Consider the following 24,500-nt stretch of genomic DNA (forward strand, 5'->3'; position numbering starts at 1 on the left):
GGTGAGTGTGTGCAGGTCAGTCGAGTGTCTGCTTTTGTGCCTTCTGCTTGGGGGAGTTGGGGGCTGCTGTTGGGTTGGGGGGGGGGGGGGGGGGGGGGGGGGGGGGGAACCAGACTGATTGCTCTACACCGAAGTCCTACAGAAGGTAGTATGCTATAGGGGGAAAAGCACTGGATTTGGAGTCAGATGAACTGAATTCAAATGCTGCCTCTGTATATGACTTTTTTTTTTAGTAGGGAGTAGACTGGGGACAGGATGGAATAATACAGAAAATAATAAAGAACTTGTGGGGTGAGACAGTGTAGTAGGGAAATCTACAGTTATTCAACAAGCGTCTTGAGCACCCAGGGAATGGTGTGAGAGAACATCATGGAGAATGGCAAACCCCAGAAGTTGTCTCAAAAAGGGAATTGAGAGATCCAGAAAGGAAGACTCTGTTACTTCTCCTACAACACAGTAGTGGCTTTAGGTTTACCTCTGGATAAGTAAAATCTCTCTTTTCTTTTTTAGGAAGGTGAAACAGTTATCTATTTAATCTGCCACCTAATTTAGTCATGTCTGAGATAATACTATATATGAGGGAATTAAGGGGTTTAGGACAGCAAGTAGTTAATTGTGGGAACTGAGTAAACCACACTTGATTGCATTTTGTGGATCAGATCTGAAGCTAGCTCCATTCCCTTTCCATTCAATTATGGGTGTAGTCCAACTTCTGTCTTGTGAGAAAAAACAAATTTTTTTTGGTTGTGGGAAATAGGAGAAAACCTTATTGAATTGTTTGAAACTATCCCTGGGTGGCTGGAAAGCTAGACCACCTCTATCTGCTGCTTACAATCCTTTAAAAACTAAGGACTTTGGTTATGCTGATCAGAAACCCAATCAGACGCAAAGATTGGTGCAAGGAGTTTTCTCACAATTGTTTATCTCAAGCAACATATGTCTTATCTGTAAACTGGCCCTGTACTGATTAATAAATTATTGTCTCCACATTCCCTAGATCGTTCGTGGATACTTGAGGGCAGTGGAGCAGCTCCTAGAGAAATGATTACTTCTCTTTTATATTAATAATCAGTTATTGAATTAGGACCCATAGGTTGTTCAGGACATTGAACTGAAGGACATTGTTGATGGATAAGATTGCTTTTTGATCCTGGATGGGAGATCCCACCTAACTAAAGAACCTTACAAAGAATTTAATCTAAAGTGAATTCTGGCTCCCGGTGTTCCACTCAGCCAGGTCTAAGAAGAGTGGACCCCTTTTGTCCAGATTGCTCTAGGCTAGGGTAATCTGAATATGAGATAAATCTCTTTGTCCCAGACTGAGTGATCAGTCACCTCCCTCCTCACCTCATTAGAATAAGCACACCTCTCATTATAACATTGATTCTTCTAATTAATTGTCAACCAATCTGAGCTGATTGCCAACTTTAGGAACACTCATTCTTCCAAGGGCATATAAGCACTGAGTGGGTTTCATGAGGAATCTTTGGTATTCAAAAGTGTCACTGACACTTTTATTATTTTATCACTTATTTACTAGCGTTATTAATAAAATTATTAATTACCCAGAAAGTATGTCTCTCCAACTTTTTATGTCATAGCTCTTTTTCAGATTTAAAGAAGTTGTACCTGTTCATTTTCCCCCTCCCAATTTAGAAAATCCCTAATCTTTCCTCCAATTAGAAATCATATTACCTAATGTTGTATCCTAACTGTTTTCTTTTAATTAATTGGTCTTATTTGATTGTTTTTTATATATAAAAGTCTGTCTCCCCCTTTATTCAGGATCCATTACTAAGCTGAGGAAGGGGCCTCATTCTGATTTGTTAGGTAATTGGCATACGTTGCTTAATAAGTAGATATGCCCAAAGGCTCAAACCAGGCTCGAACCTTTGTTTTCTCAGTCATTTAATCTTTCAACCACCACACATAGACATATTCCAACAATGTTTGAGGCCCCTGGCTAGCTATAAAGATATTTTGAGATCAGCAATATATCTCCACACTTTTTCCATATCCTTTTCCTGTTCTTTCCTCATCTCTCATATACTTATGATCTTATCTTCTTCCCTGTCATCAAAACTTGCTTTCAAATAGTTGATAAATTGAAAAGGATTTGAGATAGGAATTCATACTAAGGTACATGACTGTTAAAGAATCTAGAATATGTGAGCATGTGCACACAACATACATTTATATATGTGTACTACATATTTCTGTGTGCATATATTTAATAACTTTAAAAGATGCTTATTCTTTTTACATCACATTCTCCAGTGTAGCCTTCCTATATCCTGAATTGAACTATTCTTTGAAAAGAAGAATATATACGATGATGTATACAACATATATCCATAATCTCCCACCTCTTGAATGAGATTCTTGAGGAAAATTTCATTATCTTTCCTAAGGACCAAAATTGGTTATTATAACTATTCAGAATTCTTCTCTTCAATGTTCTTTTTATTTTTGTTATAGTACACATTGTACATTCCCCTGGTTCTGTTTACTTCACTTTGTATCTGTTCACATAAGCTCAACATGATATTTTTGCAGTGTCTGGGCATGATGGATATTTCCTGAATGAATGAGTGCTAGTTTAATGTGGTATTGCTTTCACAGGTATATTTCAAATGATAATGTTTTAAAGTACCACTTCTCTAGAATTTAGTAGAGACAATTTTATCTTGCTTCTTCTTCTCATCACAGACTTTCATTTATTAAATAATGCAGATTTTATATATTGAATTATGACTGTTTCTTACTTTACTGCTTGCATAATGAACATGAAAAATGCTAATCCTTTCTTATATCCATCTCAAAGAGCCCATAAGAAGAGCTTAACACACACAATGTAATTACTAAATTAAAATGTTTATGAATCAAGTCACATTTTGTACACATCATAAGAGATTATAATTTAAAGGAACAGAGTTGAAAATACTTTTTTAAAGTGAAAAAATTTTCATAAACCAAGTTTCATAATCCCCCCCAATTTCCCTTTTTATAATGATGCATTTATCTATTAGAATACTGCTGGGTTTTAAAAAACTAAAGCATATTCCTTCTATTTTGATTCCTCCTAACAAAGTTTCTGATATCAGTCACTTGGGTGTTCAGAAACTTCAATATTTCAACGGTTCTATAATTAGAGAGGTGGCTATGCCCTTCACAGGTGCATATTATGACTCATCATCACTTTCTCCCTGTGTGAACCGCATCTTTCCAAAAATCCTCTAAAGAGACTGTACCTAATATATTATTTTGAGGGATGCTTCTGGGTATCTTGATATGAATCTGCATTTTATATTTAATACTTTTACATATATAATGTGTTGGGAAATAAAAACTGATTCATACAATATATGCTCCTTGAGGACAGAGATAGTTTTGTTTTTCTCGTATTTCCATTAACCAACCTCTAATCTGCAGCAACTATATGGCTCAGTGGATAGAGTGCTGGGCCTGGGTTAGGAAGATCTGAGTTCAAATCCCACCTTAAATACTTACTAGTTGTGTGACCCTGAGTAAGTCACTTCACCCTATTTGCCTCAGTTTCCTCATCTGTAAAATGAGTTGGAGAAGGAAGTGGCAAGTCACTTCAGTATCTTTGCCAAGAAAACCCCAAATGGGGTCATGAAGAGTCACACATAACTAAACAACAACAAAAGCCATACATGTACATAGTAGCCATGTACATAGTAGGGGCTTAAAATGTATGTTGCACTGAAATGCTATTCATGCTGATAATGTAGTTATCCTTTAAGATTTCTGAATCATTAAAGTGTTAAATAATTATCCCTACCTCAGCTGTTGCATATTTTTATTTTATCCTTAGAGCTCTGAAAACTGGTAATCCACCCATAGCACTTATAAATAGTAATCTTATTAAGCATTGCTTTGCTTATGGGAATGTAATTGAAATATTGAATTTTGTTTAAATTATTGTCTAAATATTGAAATATCAACACTCCATTCTTCAAACATTTGGGATACAGGAAAATTGTCTGAATTCTTTCTCCACTTTCTTATCTGTGATTTAGATTTGAAACTGAAACTAGTCACTATGACATAGGTCTGAAATGTGCTTTAGTAAAATAAAAAAAAATTAAAACAAAACCTAATTCAAACTAGTATGTTATTTCCTAGTATATTCTGACACTTAATATTCCCTCTAACACATTGTGTTGTGTAGTGTTGTGTTTCTAACCAGTTTCAGACTCAACAGGTCTTATAATACAATTACTGAAAACCACAATAGGCAGCTTCTATTCATCATTGTTTTCATTTTGCTCAGGTGCTCAAAATGGCCTAAGGCAAAGCCACTGGATTCCTGTGTGTCTAAGTCACTGAATAAGAATGAGTTTCCAAATTCTTCTTCATGAAGCTCTGCAGCATTTATTTAACTTGACCCCAATTCAACCCAATTTTTTGAGTCTGAATTTAACTTTTAAACTCAGTTTTTTCTCAGTGATCAACCTTTGCCTCTAATTGATATTCATTTTTCCCTTTCAAAATTTCTATTAACTAACACCATACACACCAAATTCTTAAAACATCAGGATTCAAACTATATATATATATATATACACACACACACACACACACATATATATATATATACACACACGTCACTCTTCAAAGACAGAAATCTGCTCAGAGAACAGTTGTTTTTTTTTTTTTAATAATCCTACTCTGACTATGGCAAAAGCAAAGGCATCTCCTACTGCCATTTCTGCCAAATTATATCTACTGAATTGAATAGAATACCCTGAACTATGCCTCTTCATGGCAATGAGTCAAACTAAAATTCACAAAAGCTGAAACAACATAAACTCTAGCTGGTTCCATTTAATCTGGAAAAGCTGCAAGCCTTATTGTTATTGACTGAAGCCTTTTGGATGGCTGAAGAGGAACCTAGAGAAGTAGAGATGCTCTCTTTACCCAATGGTTCAAAAATTCTATGACCATGGCAATGTCATCTGTAAACTTTTTTGGAATGGAGTTTCTCACTAGAAGTCCTGGACCTATTTTAAAGATACAACTGACTTCTGAATGATCCCTAAAACTTCCTTTTGGCTTTAACCACCTTTAACTGGCTTGGTTTCTGAATCAACTATCTACTTGTCAGGGGGCAGTTCATATTTATAAGTAGTTTAAAATGTAGAAAAACACTTTCATCCGCGGCAGCTAGGTGGTGCAGTGAGTAAGAGCACAGGCCCCTGAGTCCTGGGATCCATTCTGGCCTCAGATACCTAACACCCACACACACACACAAAAAAAAAAACCTGGCAGTGTAACCTTGGGCAAGTTACTTAACCCCAATTGCTTTAAAAAAAAATAACAGAACAAAACACTTTCATCCAAGAAATCCTGGGAAATAATTAGTGTAAGCATTTTCATTCCCATTTTACAGATGAACAAATTGAAACTTGTAGAGGGTGACTCACTGAATGTTACACAGTAAGTCAGAATCAGAACTGGTTTTCAAAACCAGTTCTCTCTTGACTCCAACTGGAAGGTATTTCTACTACAACATAGTTATTCACTATAACTATGACATAAAACAATAACTGAAATAACATTTTACATTTTTATAATATTTTATGGTATAGAAAATGCTTTTTCATATATTATTTGATTCAAATTCACAATAATCCTATGACATATTCAAAGCATATATTATTATTGAAGAGGCAGAATGCTGTAGTGGAAAGAGAGGATGGATAGGGAATTAGGAAGATCTGTGTTTGAATCATGCCCTAGACATTTATCAGTTGTGCAATCCAGGGCAATTCATTTCAACTCTTTTCATTTCAGCTTCTCCCTCTTCAAAAGAGGAATGATGTCATTGAATCTCTCGCATTTGTTTATTGTGAGGATCAAATGATATAATTCATATAAAACTCTTTGTAAAACTTCAATTGCTAGTGAACTATCATTTTTATCATCAGACTTGAAATACATATTGGCCATTCCAGAAGAACTGTGCCAAGACTCTAGGGGAAGTAGGCCACAAAATGAAACATAAACACTGACTTTATCCAAGCTCCTATTTTCATTCACGCTATTGAGATTTCTGCTGGTATTGTGACTTTTGTTACTTCCTACCTGTTCACTTCTATTCCTTATATATTTTGTAATAAATATACTTTATGTAACTTGCTGCTTTTAGGGGGACAAGCAATGGTCCTTGTGGGATACCCAGCAACAAGCTACACTTAGCTGTTCCTAGAAAGACTACAGTATTGGGGCAAGAGGCAGAAACCATATCAATTGTAGTTAGAGAAATACACCTACACCTAGCTCTTTTTTTTTCCTTCTGAGATGAAAGAGTTGAAGAGTGAATAACTGCAAAAGAGCAGAATCAGAGAATGTTGACTATCCTTTTAGGCAATTTGCAATGAAAAGAGGAGATATACATTTCACCAGTATATATTAAATCTACCTAGACATTCAGCATCTATAGATCCTATCAGTATTACTAGATGAAACCAAAGAGCAGCTGAACATTTTTACAAAAGTCAAGTCCATCTTTTCATAGGTGTCTGCTTTTAATGTGTTTATATATATATATATACATATATATGTGCGTATATATATATAGTGATCATATAACATCCTTTGATCATTGTCATTTTAAATCCAATATGCAATGATTACTTTAATTTTTTTACAAGGTAGTTGATTTTGACCATGTTTAGTATATCACCTATTAGACCATCAAACATTTGGGATTTCTATACACTAATCTCTAAAGTAGATGTATTAAGGGCTTAGTATTAGGATTTTGAATTGCAAGGACCTAAGAACTGGCAATGTCCTCCAGATTTCTACTGTTTACATTTTTACCTTGGTCACAGAATCAAATTCTGTACATCAGAATACATGCAGAGCATATAACATATTATTTCACTCTAAGGTGGTATTAAATTCATAACATTTCTGCATTTTAGTAAGAATAAGTACCATATCCAATACTTCATTTTGAATTTTTAAAATTATGTAAAAATAAAATTTGTGTTCCATAATATCTAGATTATTCATTTTCAACCTAAATTCTAAAAAATTTTTTTAAAAGTCCATATTTTTCTAATGACTTCATCTTACATTATTATAGAACACTGCATAAAGAGGCAAAGAACTGTATATAAGTCTGTATGGATCATACAGAACCATGAAATATGTCATTTATTATATTTGTATATGATTACAGATGAGACCTCCTATTTAAAGGACAACATGGCCACTTGTAATATTTTGAAATAATGTTTTTAAGAAATGTTTTTATATAAACAATATTTTAAAGTACATTTTGCATTAGGCTTCTTCATATTTTTACTTGTATCATAAGTCATATGTATAGTTTTTCACAAATGTAATATTGGATTGTTACTTAATGCTGAATATTTGCATAAAGCTTCTAGAGATGTTTAGACATTAACATGAAGCTAAAACATTTTAAAATTCCTTTTCTCCTTCAAAAAATGATGCTTAATGACTTTATTAATTATAGATGAATTCCAGAAAAAAGAAGACATATAAAACAATGACTTATGAGGATGGCAAGCCCTAAGGAAGGATTTTTTTAAGGATAGAAATCTATAGGTGTGCCACTTAAGATTGCAATAACCCATCACCAAGACTGAAGGATATCAAGGATCTTTCCTATAAGTGAACACCATTTGAATAATTCGTGTTGCTCTTTGCATCAATAAAATGCCATTTGCTGGAGTAGAAAGTATGTATGACTGTGCTGGAATACTACTATGCTTTAAGAAATGATGAGCTCAAGGATCTTAGAAAAACATGAATAGGAGCGGCTAGGTGGCGCAGTGAATAGAGCACTGGCCCTGGAGTCAGGAGGACCTGAGTTCAAATATGACCCTAGACACTTGACATACTTACTAGCCGTGTGACTTTGGGCAAGTCACTTAACCCCAACCGCCCTCCAAAAAGGAAAAAAAAGAAAAGAAAAACATGAATAGACTTGCAAGAAATAATGAGGATCAAAATGAGCAGAACCAAGAGAATATTGTATATAGTAACAATATTGTTTTAAGAATAACTTTGAGAGAATAAGTCATTTTGACTGTTATAAATACCCAAATTAACTGCAAAAGACATATGAAGGAGCTATCTGCATACAGAGAAATAAATAAAAGTATGTATAGAATGATTTTACACATATATACATATTTATGCCTAATGGTAGTCAACTCTAGGATGGAGAGAGAGGAAAGGAAAAAAAGGGAAAATAAAATAAATTTACATGATCATTTTATTATACATTATGGACATGTTTGTTTTATTCCACAAATTAAAAAATAAGATAATTTTTTTAAAAGTTAGAAGACATGACTAATTCTAGTTGGTGTTCTCAAGTAAGTCACTAATTATATGAGCCTCAGATTTTCTCATGTTTAAGGTTGAAGAAATTACCCATCCTTACCTACTTTGTAACATTGTCCTTAGGATGAAAGTGATGTGAAAACCAATAAAACTTTTGAAAAGTCCTACGTATGCCTCATGTGGGTCCAAATATATGCCTCTGTGAATATGGGCTCTGTAATTCTTGTACTATCTGATCAAAGATTCTTGAGCTTCCTTTTTTCACAGGAGAACCAGACAATGGAGCAGCCTAACAACTAGCCAATCAGGACTTCCCACTCCCAGGGCTGCTTAACATAATAGTGATCCTCTGTGAAGTAAACTTTAGCTGAACTCAGAGATGCCTGGGGTTTTTGAAAACAGTTTTTTGCTTGACCAGCTCAGAGAGAAAAGCAAGCGTCTTAGTTCCTGAACATATCTAAGGGGAAAGAGACATCTTGGTTCCCGACTTATCTAAAGAACAGCAATCCTCCTGCTTTCTAATTTATTGCATTTACAGATATTTTCTCCCCAGATCCCTACTTTCCACCCAATTTATGTATAAATACCTCACCCTTTTCTACTTCCTTCTGAGCAGATAAGAACATTGCCCCATTGCTACAGCTTGCAAACTTTTTCTCAGGCAATAGATGAAGTTATAATCTTTGTAAACTGTGAATGGACTCTGGTTCATTCCAGGCACCCCTTTTGGACTTGGGATTTCTTTTGTTTTAGCAGTTTACAGGAATTTTTATTTAACACCTCCTATGTGAGTTCATTCTTTCTGTTGAAAGTGTATGTTTCAGCATAAGAATGAGCTTCAATGTTTACAGGGAGGAGAATTCTATCACTTCTATTATTATGCTATTTAACTAAATGCTTTTTTAAATAGTATTTTATTTTTTCCAATTACATGTAAAGATGAGTTTTAACATTCATTAAAAAAAAATATGTTCCAAATTTTCTCCTTCCTCCTTCCATCCCACCTCCTTGAGACAGTTAGTAATTTGATATAGGTTATATATGTAATCATGTAAAATATATTTCCACATTGATTAAAATGCCTTTCTTTTGAACTGTGCACTCCACTAAACTTATAAGTGAAAGCTTATTAATCATAATTTGGCAAGAATTCTGACCTACAAAGTACATAGAAGATGGGCAATATTTCTGGGGAGTTTATGGTTTAGGAGAAACCTGATTAAATTATTATAATTATAAGATATTAATACTATAGGTATCAGAATGTGGAGGAAAGAATCTTGGACAGAGAGCCATGAGATAGATCTATATTGAAATTCTTGCTATGCTGCTAAGTGACTGGGTGACCCTAAATAAGTCATTTTCTTTCTTTGACCTCCACTTTGTTATCTGTAAAATAAATTCTGTATATCTGTAAAAAAACTGGCACACTACACATTAAGGGTTTTGAATACCAAATTAGGAGTTTCATATTTGATCTGGGAGGCAACAGAGAACTACTGGAGCTTCCTGAGCAGGGCATTGACAATGTCAGACCTATGTTTTAGCGATATTGGCAGCCTTATGGAGCATGCCTTAGAAGAGTGGAGAGACCTGGGGCAGAGAGACCAGTTAGGAAGCGATTGTAATATCCAGACTATAGATGATGAAAGTCTAAAATATTTAGTAGAAAAAAAGATGTTGGGTCTACCTAGACTGAGAATCAACTCCTGGTTCACACTTAATGGCCGTGTGACTTAGAAGAAATTAATTTAATCTTTACAAGCATCAGTTTCTTTATCTGTAAAATAGGATTAATAATTCTACCACCTTGATCACAGGGTTGGCATTACAAAAGCATCTTAAAGTTGTGTAAATACGACAGTTATTACTGAAATAATAACTTAATAGAGCCATATTCACCATAGCTCTTCATGAATTTTAGCAAAATTGTCCTTTTATCACAGAAGGTCATTTCTAAGGTTAAGCACCTTGACAAATTAATTTAAGCCATGTGTGTCATGCATTAGACTAACAATTCTCTGCTGGAGGATATTAAGTCTTGTTGCTGGTGAGAGAAAAGTGCAAGCAAGTCCAGCTGGGGGATGCCTGAGGTGGTACCATCCTTGTTCAACCACCAGGGCAGGAAACTCAGCAAGTGAGCTTTTAATTAGAGTTGGGGAAGGGGACTAGGAAATAAAGATGAAACCACAGAGGCTCTGAAAACTTTCTGATACATACAAATATATATCCTGCTGATGCTCTAAATCATAGTTTTGTTTCATCTTACTTTTTACTTCTGCTGATATATCTCTGAATGATTATAAACTGAAAGATTTTCTGAAAGAAAAAACAATGAGGAAAAACACAAGTGTGTTCATTTTTAAACAAAATAGTCAAACTTCACTTTTTATTTTAAACAAGACCTCCTTAATTCTGTGAGAGTTCCTTTACAAAGACTTGTGACTAAAAGCAAAATACAGAGTTCTCTAATGAGCTATCTAAAAGGAAAAGAATCCAAACAATAATAGAATCCAAGAAGAAGGGAAAAAAATATTATTTTAAACATCTCCATATAGTGATTTTTAGTTTGTCAAAGAATGGGAAAAAAAATCTCATTTTTAACATAATGAACATAATAGTTATTAAAACAGAAAAACATTGCTTCATGAATTTTATTAACTAATAGAAAATAATAGTATCATATGAGGAGAATTTGAAATAACACCTTCTGTCTAGCTATCACCCTAATTCTTAGTAAAATAAAAATTATTTTGGTTCATTCAGTATCTAATACCTCTTATTACTTTCAGTGCTACCTCTCTCCAATTCATCCTATCCAATTAAAAAATGATTCCTAAAATCTCTGTGGCACTGCTGTGTTCAAGAAACTGGGATAATTCCTATTGTCTTAGGATAAAGTACAAACTCCCCAAGCAAGCTTTGACAATCAAAATAGTCTGTCTTTCCAGGCTTATTTTACATTACTACTTTCACACATTCTTTGTGCCAGACAAATTTCCCCATACTCAGCCTCCCCATCACCTCCCCTTTTGTGTGTTTTGCACAGACAGTTACCTTTCCCTGGAATGTTCTTTTACTTTACTCTGCCACTGAAAACCACCAGTTTCCTTTTAGGCATAGCCCACATTCCATCTTTACCTAGAAGTCATTCTTGAGCCCCATGTTAGTACTCTTTCCTTTCTCCTCAAATAATCATGTATGAGCTTTTTTTGTTTTTCATTTATATCTGAGCCTTCATGACCCCATTTGGGGTTTACTTGGCAAAGATATTGGAGTAATTTGCCATTTCTTTCTCCTGCTTATTTTACAGATGAGGAAACTGAGGCCAATAGGGTTACTTGACTTGCCCAGGGTTACTTGGGCACACCTAATAAGTAACAGGCTCTGGATCTGAACTCAAGTCTTCTTGACTCCAGGCACAGGTGCTCTAGTCACTTTGCCATCTAGATCCTTACCTGCTTACTCTTATATCCCATGGCCATTTAGCCAATGAATGGCTTTCCCTAAAACCTGCTATAACATAAAGGTAGAAATGTTCTAAACCAGACAGGGCACCAATAGTCTTTTTCTTGATTCAATCTATTTCATTGTTGTTATGATCTGACCTTGTGGACTTTCTTATCAGTAGGGAATTCCTGGTGCAAAAACAAAACAAACAACCAACCAAAAAACCTCCTCAAAAGATGCTCAGCAATGCAGTCATTAACTTTCCTCTAAAACTTAAGGCCTTAGAAAACTTTGTATATGAAGGGATGATATCTAAAAAAATAAAATGAAGAGGTGAGACAGGAATTATATTGGGAGAAGGAGAAAGGGAGAAACAGAAAAGCGTAAAATATCTTACATAAAAGGGGTAAGAGAAAACTTTGTAAGAGGTGCTGAAAGCTTACGGAACTTCACCATGGTCACTCATTAAACATGGGCTGAAAAAATGTGCCCTGGAACCTAGGACTCCAGGCCCCAAAACTTCTATGCAAGAAACCATGTTGCCTCTTTCCTTCCATACAACAAATGTTGCAAATCACACACCTGAGAGATTGGGAAATAAGTAAATGCTTTTAACACAAAACTAGTTTCTAGAAAATATCAAGGAGAACTCTACTATGGCATTCTAGGGCCTCAAAAATTCAACTGTCAGGTAAGAAAGTAATTAATTGTAAAATGAACATGTAATATACATAAATCTATAGTCTTTCTGCTTAAAAAACCAGAAGAATCCTTATCAGAAAAATGCAGCATGACTCTTAATATATTTGAGGAGGAAAAAGAGATAATATCATTCTATTTTGGCAGTATTATCTCTCCTTCAGTCATGATTACAAGGAATAAGAAATTATAGCTTCTCATTTACCACACTCTTCACCTTAAAGATCATTTTGAGATAATTGATTGTTTTCAGTCCTGCACAAATTTAATGCTTACAATATTCCTAACTCTTGTTTTAAAGTATGACAGTGTCTGTGTTCAGAATGTTTAAAATTGTTCATTAAATTTGAGACTTAACATCCAGACTCTCTCATGTACAATAGGGATTTTAATATTGGTATGGTTTGAAGTATATCCACATATTAATGAAATCAAGAAGGCAGCCGCAGCAGGTTCATTACTCTAGGCTTTAATTTTCTTCTCTACCAAAAATACTGTAATCTGCTATGAACTCAGTTGTCAGTCAGGGATCCTCCTTCCCCTGTCCTACTCATCCATTCCCCCAACCTCTGCTAATGCAAAACAAAATGAAAGGATCCTCATGACTACAGACCATCAGTTGATGCTTAATTTTAGCGGCAGAAATAGACAACCTCATGTGGACAAAAACATTTTTATTTGATATATTTATAAAGGAACCCTGTCAGATTCTCTGTAGTGTTTCTAAAATCAACAGGATCATAGATTCATTGAAGCATTGAAGAAATAGTTCATAAAATGAGCAACTGCCCTGGAAAAGTTTCTATAGCACTGTGTGTGTGTGTGTGTGTGTGTGTGTTCACTTTTTAAACTCTTAAGTAATTAATCTACCTGAAGAACTTTTTCAATGCCTGGAGAGAGCAATTCCTAACCCAACTATTCTTATTTAAAACAGTTGTTTTGAAATAAAGAGATACAAACTGATACTCATTTAGCTTCCAAATCTTTGATTCTACTTTTGCAAGATGTATCCCATCGGTTCAATTATTCTACGCACATGGCCACTATCACTTCTCTGCTGGGCTATTGCAACAACCTCCTAAGTGCGTTCCCAGAGTCCAGGAATCTCTCCTTCACTCAATGCATCCTCAACAATGCTGCAAAAACAATCTTTCTAAAACATGTCTGATCATGCCACTTACTCCCTAAGAATACAAACTTCACAGTTGGCCATTTAAAGCCCCTTGTATTTTGCCTCTAGCTTACCTGTCCAGGCTTATTTCATATTATTTCCTTTCACATATTTCATGTTGTAGTCAAACTGTCTTACCTGCCATTCCTCATACTTGGTACTTTATTACTGGCCTTTATGCCTTTCTACAGGTTATTAACCATTCTGAGAATGTACTTCTTAGAATTCTTTGCCTTCTTCATGTGTACCCTTCCTAATCCTGCTGGTTGTTATTGTGTTCTCCCTTCTCAAATTACTGGGTATATACCTATTTACGTATTCTCTCTCCTAATAGAACATATGCTCTTTAAGAGAAGGTCTTTTTGTTTTGAATTCAGAATACCTAGTGTAGTGCTTTGCAAGTTAGAAATGCTTAATAAATGATTTTGAGATTGGAAGATTCCACTTAAAATCCATAATTTAACAACTTTTTATTAGGCAAATTTGGGCATCTGTTAATTTATTGTATCTTTCCATATGAAGATGGAGATAGCCCTAACAGTTACTGTTATGGAAGAGGTAAGGAAAACACATGTCACCCCTCCCTCCAGCCCTGGCCCCTGAAGAATTATGAAACAGCATCCTGGATAATATCAACTCTCTTTCACAGAAGGTTAGGACTGGAAAAGATCTTAGAGATTAAAGTTCATTTCCTTTATTTAAAGATAGGGAAGTTGACACTTAGAGAGAGAAAATGTCTAACTCAGTTGCATAGCTGAGTCTCCAATACAGTTTCCTCACTCAATACCCTGTACCTTTCCCCCCCACCCCCACATTTGTTGCACAGCTAATTTCTCAGGGTCACACTGAGATCTATTTGTTCAATTTTAATTTTCAAACTGGATGATATAGCCTGTTTGGTCTTGATGATTATGTTCTTGGTAATTCTACTTTTTAGATTACTCATTTGGGTGAATATGTAGTGTCACTATAAATTAATAAGTCTGATTTTTGTAACTCTAGCTCATTATTTTATGGTCATGCCAGTTAGTTAATTTCTTTGCTTTGGTTTATATGCTCACACACACAAACATATTTACATATGTACATAGATACATGCACATATGTCTATATATCTATGTGTATATATATGTTCATATATGCATTTTAAAATTAAAATGGAGGCTTATCCAAGAACAATAAAGAGATGGTTTGGTAGGTCTTGAGTAAATGGCAACATATTAAGCACTAGGAATGACATAGGAGTGAGTTGTATAAAGAACATAATTAAAGAAATATTTAACTAGAGATAAAATAATAGTCTGGTGCTATAACATGTGTGAGGTGTTGAATGGATCCATCTAGGTAGCAAAATAGCAAGAGTTTTGGACTGGGAGTCAGGGAGAGCTAAACACAGATCATGCCTCAGATACTTGTAAGTGTGTGACCCTGGGAAAGTCACTTAACTTCTTCAACTCAATTCCTACATCTATAAAATATGGATAAGTCCTAACCTTACAGAGTTGTTGTGAAGATCAAATGAGATAACATGTAAAATTAATTATAATCCTTAAAATACTTTAGAAACATTATTACTATTAATTATTATCCATTCAATGTCAAGAGGACAAGATAAAGGTCTCCAGCACATTGGATTGATCATAGGTAACACCTGAACTCATTTTTTATTTATTTATTTATTTTTTAGCAATTGGGGTTAAGTAACTTGCTCAAGGTTACAGGGCCAGTTATTTCTGGGTGTGGTGCTGAGTGTCTGAGCCCAGGATTCGATCTCCAGGTCATCCCAACACTGGAGCCGGTGCTCTTACTCGCTGAGCCACCTGGCTGCCCCTAAGCAATTGGGGTTAAGTAACTTGCTCAAGGTTACACGGCCAGGTGTTTCTGGGTGGGTGCTAAGTGTCTGAGCCCGGGATTCAATCTCCAGGTCTTCTCAACACTGGAGCCGGTGCTCTTACTTGCTGTGCTACTTGGCCGCCCCCTGAACTCATATTTTCTTAACTAAATCCAGACCTCTATCTGCTAGACAATACTACCTCTCAATAATAATATGAAATATGATGTTATATTTCTCCAGTATCCTCACAGTGTATTTCTCTACTAGAGCTCTCCTCCAACACCTGACCATAATAAGGATTGTAGGTAAAGGAGTTAATCTTGATAAGAAGTAGGACAACAGTGAATACCCTGTTTTTGGTTTTTGTTTTTTTTCCCCATAAAATGTGAAACAGCCTTTAAGGCAGGGGAAGAAGAAGCCATGGGATGTTTAAGGAGGTATGAGAAGGTCTAGAAAAGCAGTTATTGAGTATGGGATAGTGAATTGGTAAGGGAGGTATAGAAAGATTACCTAATATCAATGAATGCCCATTTGAGATTGTATAACATAAAGTTATAGTGGACCCAACTAGAATGGTGTAATTTTAATGGGATATAAGATCTTCTCTGCCCATTAATAGGCCTCACATGGAGCCCATTAAGGGAAGCTTGCTTGTAGGAAGGCTTTCACATCTTTTGCTAATTTCTAATTAAGCACTGAGTCACCAGGGTTTTGATACCCTCTGGTTCTAAAAAAGAGTATATACTCTGAGGCTAGCATTTGCTTTGGAGCTCACTCATTGGAACAAGGTCCTTGTGATTTGACCAGATGAGATTCTGGGTGGCCCTTAAAGGAATCTCCAACTCTAAAAAACTCGGATGTTCGTGCTTCTCTCTCTGATAGCTATGTATGTATTGCCTTGGTCAGACAGTTGGATCTGTCTGTTGATCTGTGCTAATTTCTCAGACAGAAACCCTGTCTGTTTGTCTTTGTTTTTCTGCTTGTATTTTCTTTGTATTTTCTCTGAAGTTCAGTGTACTGATTTTTCCCCTGAACAAATGATTGTGATTAAAAAAGATTTCTGGCCCCTTGAACAGCTATCTCTTCTATAAAGCAGATCTAAGTACCTGTGCTAGAAGCTGTCCTGGGTATGCCAGTGTGGTTGCCGCCACAAACAGTTGCATAATTTTTTCCATGTTCATTCACCAGCATAAGTATAGGATAAAAAGTGGCAGGTCCATGGCTGAGGCTTGACAAGGTGCAGTCAAAGATAGATAAGGCCAGAGACTTAAGAAAAGAGGATATGGTAGAGCTGAACTGGTTTACTAGAGGGTCAAGATGGGGAAAAGAGGAGTGAAAGGCAAGGGTGAAGACCTAACAGACAACTGAAATATTGAGGGATGAGGGGCCCAGTGTGGACAGAGTAGGGCTTGGAAAATGAGTCAGAGGGAGAGGTCAAAAGTCAGATAAGAGGAATTCAGAATTCTTAAAACATGGAGGTCATACATTTGTGGGTGGTGATATGATGATATGACCATCTCTGTATGAATGATGTAAGGTGGAGAAGTAGGTAGTGGGAAGGGAATAGATTGAGGAACTGAATGGTCATGATGTTTGAAGGAGAGTCAATAATAGTTTTAAGTCCCCTAATATGAAAAAAGAATTTGAGGAGAGAAATGTTGTGAGCCAGATATCAAATTTATTTAGAAAGGAAGGGCAGAAGCCTGGATATCTATAGATAATAGCTGCCACTATTTTGCTTGAGTGAAAGATGTGAACTGTATGGAACTCGAAGGAGAGGTTACTGAGTAAATGTGGGTGAACCTGGAAATAACAATGAGGAATAAGTGTATTTCAAATCCTTTGCTTCGACCAGTGAACCAAGGAGATAAATAAAAGTACAGCCAGTACTGGAATGGGTGGTCAAGGATGCTGTGTAGGTCATCAAGGAATAGTTACTAGAAGACGGAGGGAATAGTAGAGGAAAAGATTCAGAATAAATGGAAATTTGTTTCTAATTGCATAGGCATTTCAGAGGGCACCCCTTTAGTGTTTGGTTGGGAATTTGGAGTGAAAAGGTTGGGGAAGATAGGAATAAAAAATGAATGGAGGAGAATGGAGAATGGGGCTTGATGATGACCTACTAGGGTTCAGATCACATGAATGTGATTTTACAGATAAGAATGCAGAGGCTCATGGAGGTTAAATGACTTATACAATCATACAGTTATTAAATGTGTCTGATGCAGGACTTGAATCAGATCTTCCTGACACTGAATCTAGAACTCTATCAATTATGACATCTTGCATCAGTTTATTAAATATTAATTGTAGCTAAATAAATATTAAATAATTTTCATTTGGTGCAATTATTTTCTCATCACAGACACTGCCCCCTCCCTCACTCCTAGTCTTTGTGGTATTAATTTATGTTTACCTAGTTTATCAAGGTATAATCATGCTATCAAGTGCCTTTGTACTAGCTTTGCCATACCTGAAATGCCCTCCCTCCTAACCTATGCCTCTAAAATTTTCAGTTTCATTCAAGGCTCAACTCAAATTCAGCTTTCAGCATGAATCCTTTCATAACCTTCCACTAATTAGTAGTGCTCCCTGCAATTAATCTTTTGTATTTTGTATATACATATGCATATGTATTTTGCAGATACATATGTAATCAGACATATGGAAACCATTTGCTGTGGACAAAAGTAAGGACTTTAACAACTATGAGTGAACTACTGGTAACAGTGAAACATATAACTTCCGCAAGAAAAAGCCAATGGCTTTTCATTCATCTTGAAGGAAGCGGAGAGGAAAATTCTGAGGATTTGTAAAACATAGGGAAGTTTCAATGAGATTCTTATGTGGCAGATAGTTGATCAGTTTTCCCTTTAGTATGGGATGTGAGTCAAGAAACAGAGGTAGATTAAACACTGAGACTAAAAGTTGAGTTTCTGTATCTGGTGTGGGGCTATTGCTACAGTTCCATGGGCTATAACTGCCTTGATTTCTAAGCCGTAAGTGGTTGCTGTCTTTCCATTTAGAATGAGTTACTGACAATTTGGTACCTGCCTCCTCCTTCTCACTTTCCAAGAAGGCATTATTTAAGTACAAAGTTCTCCTGATGCTTAAAGTTTGTTCATATTTTATGCTTAATTATTATTAATACCAGCTTGAAAAAGATAACAATGATACCATCCTGATATGTGTGCTATATTGTTATTAGGGGAAACTGTAAGAAGGGGGGGTGGTCAATGATGACAAGGTATACCAATGAATTTTAAAGGGAACAGGAAGCTGGGGACTTCCATCTAAATCATGAGGATTCTGTCTCAACTAGGAGCTCCTGAGCTACATAAGATATTATCTTGTCAACTGTCATATTTAATAAACTCCAAAGCAAAGAAACAGCAAGTCATGTTTGTTTGTTGGTTTCTTTTCTCTAGGCTAAAACTGTACTTAAAAATACCGTTAAGGAGTCTGGTGGGTATTTATGATCTCTTATGGCCATGTTACTTTTTCTATAATTCTTTTCCATGTATGCACAAAGAAATCTCTGACCTTATTTTGAAAAAAATAAAATGCCTCAGGGGATTAGAGTTTGCCTAGGCCTTATTCTGGATTGATGACTTCAGTAGATATGAAGTTCTCTGGGACTTCTTGGGGCACAGAGACTACACAGGGGAAGATTACTCAACCTCAATGAGTTTCAGGTTCCTCATTTGTATAAAAGAGTTTAGTATTCTAGTTCTAATGTTTTGTTATCCATCAAACACATTTAAAAATAATTGTTTATATTCTACTCTATAATATTAAGCACAGCTAAGCATCTAGCATTCGGAAAATTTGAATATTTCAATAAAATGACTGAACACTGTCCTGTAAATTAATCTTCCATATGAGTAATATCTGAAAATTCTGACACAGTTCCCCTCTGAAAGAAAGTATGTAGATATACTATTACTATATTGTACAAAGCTTTTTTTTTTTTTCTCAAATCTGATTTTACTTGTAAAATATTGGAATGCCATTTTGGCTTTTATTGCTGATATCAGGCCATTTATTCCAGAGCTCTTGTCCTCTAAAAAGTCTTTGTCAGTATATAATATCCACAGGCATTTTGCAATCTAGCCATACACATATGTTGTTCAGTCTCTTTTTACAGTATAAGACATTCTAGTCCTAACACATTAATACTTCCCTAGTGTGCAAAAGTATAAAATATTTGCTTCTATTAATATGTTTAAATTCATTGCCAGTTCAAGTGAGTGCTGAATTAGGCCAGGAACAAATTCTCTTTATTTATTTTTTTATTAATGCTGCCAACTAACCAGCATAGTTATGGACCACTAAGACTAAACAGTTAAGTATATATCCAATATATGGCACTTACTTGTGTAGGTTAGCTGAAATCCTTGGTCAGTGTCTGATCCATTTGTATTGAACTCCATCCATAAGTGGTTAGATGTGCTATTGAGGATCAATCCCATCAGTTCATTTTTAGAAAAGGCTCCCAAAGGGCGTGAGGCACTATCTTTTCCATCAAAAACCTGATTTAAAAAAAAACAATAACAACAACGACTTGTAACTCTCTTTTCATTGGCTTTTGTTTTTGTTTGATCAACTTATAATAATTAGAGATTTAAATTTTCTTCAAAAAAACCACTTTTCAGTCTTTACCCAATTACAATGAGAAACTATTCAGTAAATGGTGCATACTATCTTAAATAGAAAAATGAGAGACTGAAAAAAATAAAAAGAGGAAACAGTCACAGAAAGAATAGGAAATGACAGTAACTATACACACACACACACACAAATCTATGTTTTCAATCATCTACATTATCTCCATTATCCACTGCTCTCTATGCAATTAGAGAGAACTCCAAAAGGAACCCATCACATTTGGAAAGCCCCCTGTGGTGAATTTATTAAAGGACATGAATAATAGGATCCGGCCACAACTAGGAGAACAGGGTAAGTTGTGATTTGCATTTTTGGAGGGAGTACCAATATCAATGAGTTACACTGAAGTCTTGAAGTCATCAAACAACTTTTTTGTTAATGTTACAGATATGCTATTACATTGAAAAGCAAACATATTCTATTAACAGCCTAAGACAGAAGGTCATTTTGAATTCAACATGTTTGTAGTTTATGTAAATCTGAGCAGAATGAAAGTGATAAATTATTATTTTCCCATGGGTCTACAATCTAAGATTCTATCAAAATTGTGTACTTCAACAGAAAGGACACTGGATGGGGAATCAAAGACATTGTTTCAAAACCCAACCCTAGTGTAAATTCTAGTTTTGCCATTTGCTTCTTCTGTGATCTTGCATGAGTGTCTGGGCCTCAATTTCCTCATCTATAAAACTAAGAGATAACTAGATTACCTTTAAGGGCTTTTCATTTCTAATGCTATGTTCCTATAATTGCTTTTCCTCTGAGTATTTTTCATTTTATTCTTTTTTCACCTCCAGACTCCCTCCCCCATTCAACCCTATGTGTTTTCCTCCCCCAAGAGAAGGAAAGATGGAGAAGACTTGTGACAACCCAGTCATGGGTTTCTTCTTTGAAATCACCATTGGTGGACAAGAAAAAAAAAAACTTTGCTTCATTCCTTCTGTCTGAATGTTTTTGGGGCACTGATCTAGCCTGTCACATTTCCCAGATCCTGAGCCTGACATAACTTGGTCTCTAAAATAAAAGAAATAGACCATTGTGTACTAGGTTAAGGGGAGATGCACTTCTGTTCTGAAACAAACTCTATTCAACTTTATGTATTGTAGAAAGTCTCTTGAAAAAGATGAATTTAGGTTAAAATAAACATTTGCTATTTTGCTTCTAAAATATCTCAGTTACAGAAAGGGAACATGCTTTTGACTACGTACACTGTGCTGGTTCTGTGGTAGTGAAATTAGTATAGATTTGGATTTTTCCAAATCTAAAGTTTTTGTCTTCCTGAGTAAAATGTTAAAGGCAATGATGTCCACAAATAGTGCCCTGTGGAATTTGTGTATCTATTATAAGGTTTAAATTAGCCAGATCCCCATTCCCACACATATAAAACTTTTTTAACATTATAGCTTTTATTTTTCCTAAAATGTTCTACACAACATTGATTCATGATGGAACTACTTATAAGGATAAAACAGGTTTTTTTATTTATTTTTTATGGCTGACTGTATTCTTTGTAGCTGGCTCATCACACTGAAGAATTGTGGTGACTATTGTTCAAGTAGATGGAGGGCATGAAAAGAGACAGACCTGACAAAAAACAAGGCCAAAGAAAATGGCTCTGTGAAAAGACTGTTTTCTTTTATCCTAAAAGCAAATTGACTTTATTATGCCAGATGATACTTGTGCCAAGCATTTAGATATAATGCAAGTCATTATAACAGAGGCACCTAAAAACGAATGACTCTGAATCAACAATTTCTGGACTGGATACACTGAGGGAAGTAAAATTTGGACATCATTCTCAAAAACTTAAGGGTTTTTTAATGTCAGTGAATTTTACTTTTTCAACCCTAATCACATATTCAAATGATGCTGATAATGCTGATGATGGTGAAGAGGAGGGGAGAAAGATTATTGTATTCTATAGAAGTCTTGGCCTGAAGTCAAGAAATTGTTGTTCAGTTGTTTCTCTTGTGTTGGACTCTTTGTGACCCCATTTAGAGTTTTCTTGGCAAAGATACTAGAATGGTTTGCCATTTCCAGTTTATTTTACAGATGAGGAACTGAGGCCAACAGGGTTAAGTGACTTGACCAGGGTCACACAGCTAGTAAGTATCTGAGATCACATTTAAACTCAGGTCTTCCTGATTCCAGGGCCAGCACTTCATCCACTATGCCACCTAGCTGTCCCAAAATCAGGAAGACTTTGGTTCAAATACTGTCCCTGTGCTTCTGACACATGCCAGCTTTGTAATGGGAGGCAAGTCACCAAACCTCTCTCAGCAATCCAGAAAATTTTCTGAAAGTCTCAGATGAGTTATCCATCTGTAGGGAGTTTTCTACACACTAATGAAATCTTAGAGATTTTCCCTCACATTATAAAAAAAACAATAACACCTAAACAAATAAATAAGGACAAAAAAGAAAGAATGGAAGAAGAAGAGGAGAAAGAGGTTAATAGAAAGGAGGAAGATGAGACAAAGTGGGAGTCAGTAAGTCAACTCAATAAATATTTATTAAGTGCTTACTGTGTTCCAGGCATTTCAACTGTTTATAATGTGATGACTATAGTTATGAGTGTGGGAAATTTTCGGACAAATGGTCTAGGGGTAAAGTAATTTAAACTTCTTTCATACTTAAATGGAAGTATGTGATTTTTAAGCATATCTTTAAATTTAATGAATGAAATATCAATTTTCCCGGATTAACTGAGAGCCTCGTTGTATTTGAAAATATGGCACTCTGGACGCCCAATTCAGTCAAGCATAAAATCCAGAATCCTCAAAAAGAAAAAAGAGGATCTGAAACTCAGATCCTGATAGTTTTAATGCCAAGCTCCCTTAGGCATCTGGGTAGGGTTATACGGCTTGCTCTGCATTTTTCTGCTAAAACTAGCAAGCATCTTTGTTGCCAGAATATATCTCTTTACATCTTGGCAAAACTTAGTGTTTTTTTGCCCACAATTGGCAAAGGGACAGTGCCAAGTAGAAACTGGTTATCCATCGATTTGCCTCTTTCATCGACAAGGAGCCACAGGAGAGAAGACTTCTCTGAAGCTAGCAACCAAAATGTGTTGCTCTCTATTAAGAGACTGTTACAATTAGAGAGCATACAGCTTTTCTCAGCAAAAAAGGATGAAATTCTCCTTCTTCCAAACAGGCATAATCATGTCAAAGTCCCCAGGGCATAATGGATCCAGGGTGCCTTTCTTGTTTTATTTTGAACTTCCCTCCACACCTAGGTTTTGTTTCTTTTTTTTTCTTTCTTCACCCTTCCCTCTCTCTCCATTTAAAAATAAAATTCACCTTTCATTCTCCATAAACAGACATACTTCTCTTCTTACCCCAAGAATAAAACTCAAAAACATATCTGGCAACATACATTTTATGCGGGTTTATTTTATTTCATTCAATTTCAGTACATTTGGATTAATGTTTGTGTGCATGGGACGATATTGAGTCAATCCCTTTAGGTACTTCTTGCTAGTTACCAAGAACTGATAAATTGCCCTATTAGAAATGTGTTTTCATATTTTGTTCTAGTTAGGTTCCAAAAGCCTAAAGCTTCCCTGAGTAATCTAGATCTAAAGAGAAGAGGGTTTTCCTATGGGCATCCATTATATAGTTGATGAAAATTCCTGGAGAAATGCATAGCCAGAAACATTCATACTTATCCCCCAAGTCCTTCAAGAACTTGCAGACTGGTCCAGGTTCTCAATCTATATATAACCTTAACATGGTAACACAGTACAAAGATTCTTGGGTGATCACAGCCTGGTGCCAGAGGCTATCCTATGAATCAATACTTAAAACCACCAGGGAGTGGCAATTAGGCACTAGCAGTCAAGGGTTAGCTCATACACATGTTTTAATTATCCCAACTGTCAATCCCGATAACTGATCCTATCCATGTACACCTGAACTTCCCTAAGTAGCTGGCTCTATCTACCCTGAGGCACCAGTGAAACACAGTAACTAAGCTAGAGTTGAAGGGACCACAGAGGTTAAAAAACAAACAAACAAACAAAACCCTTCATTTTAGAGCTGAGGAACATGAGGCCAAGGGAAATGGAATGATTTTCATCAAGTCACAGAGGTAGTAAGCATCAGAAGTAAGATTTGAATCTACATCCTTTTGTTCCAGTTTTTTCACTGGGCAGGCTATCCCCCTAAATAATTTCTCTTAAACATTATTTATTTCAACACTGCCATTTTTATAGTTGAAGGAACTTAGATCTAGAAAAAGGAAGCAACTTACTCAAAACCACTCAGGTAAGTGAGGTGCAGAACTGTGATTCTAACCCATCCTCTCTGACTCCAAATCTTACAC

At 35.6% G+C, this 24,500-nt stretch overlaps 1 protein-coding gene and 1 long non-coding RNA gene across 2 annotated transcripts in view; one reads left to right on the forward strand and one right to left on the reverse strand.

Annotated features, from left to right (window-relative positions):
- The window catches only part of CSMD1 (CUB and Sushi multiple domains 1), a 2,654,573-nt gene that overhangs the window by 537,684 nt on the left and 2,092,389 nt on the right, over window positions 1–24,500 (reverse strand). Inside the window, exon 23 of the mRNA XM_069065406.1 lies at window positions 19,882–20,038. Within this exon, the coding sequence (XP_068921507.1) occupies window positions 19,882–20,038 (157 nt within the window). The remainder of the gene's footprint in view (window positions 1–19,881; window positions 20,039–24,500) is intronic.
- Window positions 1–24,500, forward strand: part of LOC138144108 (uncharacterized) — a 130,853-nt gene that overhangs the window by 6,353 nt on the left and 100,000 nt on the right. The window lies entirely within an intron of this gene.

Source organism: Petaurus breviceps, unplaced genomic scaffold (genome assembly GCF_028583685.1).
Source record: "Petaurus breviceps papuanus isolate PSGF00001 unplaced genomic scaffold, PetGlider_PUasm1.0 90686, whole genome shotgun sequence".
Classification (NCBI taxonomy): domain Eukaryota; kingdom Metazoa; phylum Chordata; class Mammalia; order Diprotodontia; family Petauridae; genus Petaurus; species Petaurus breviceps.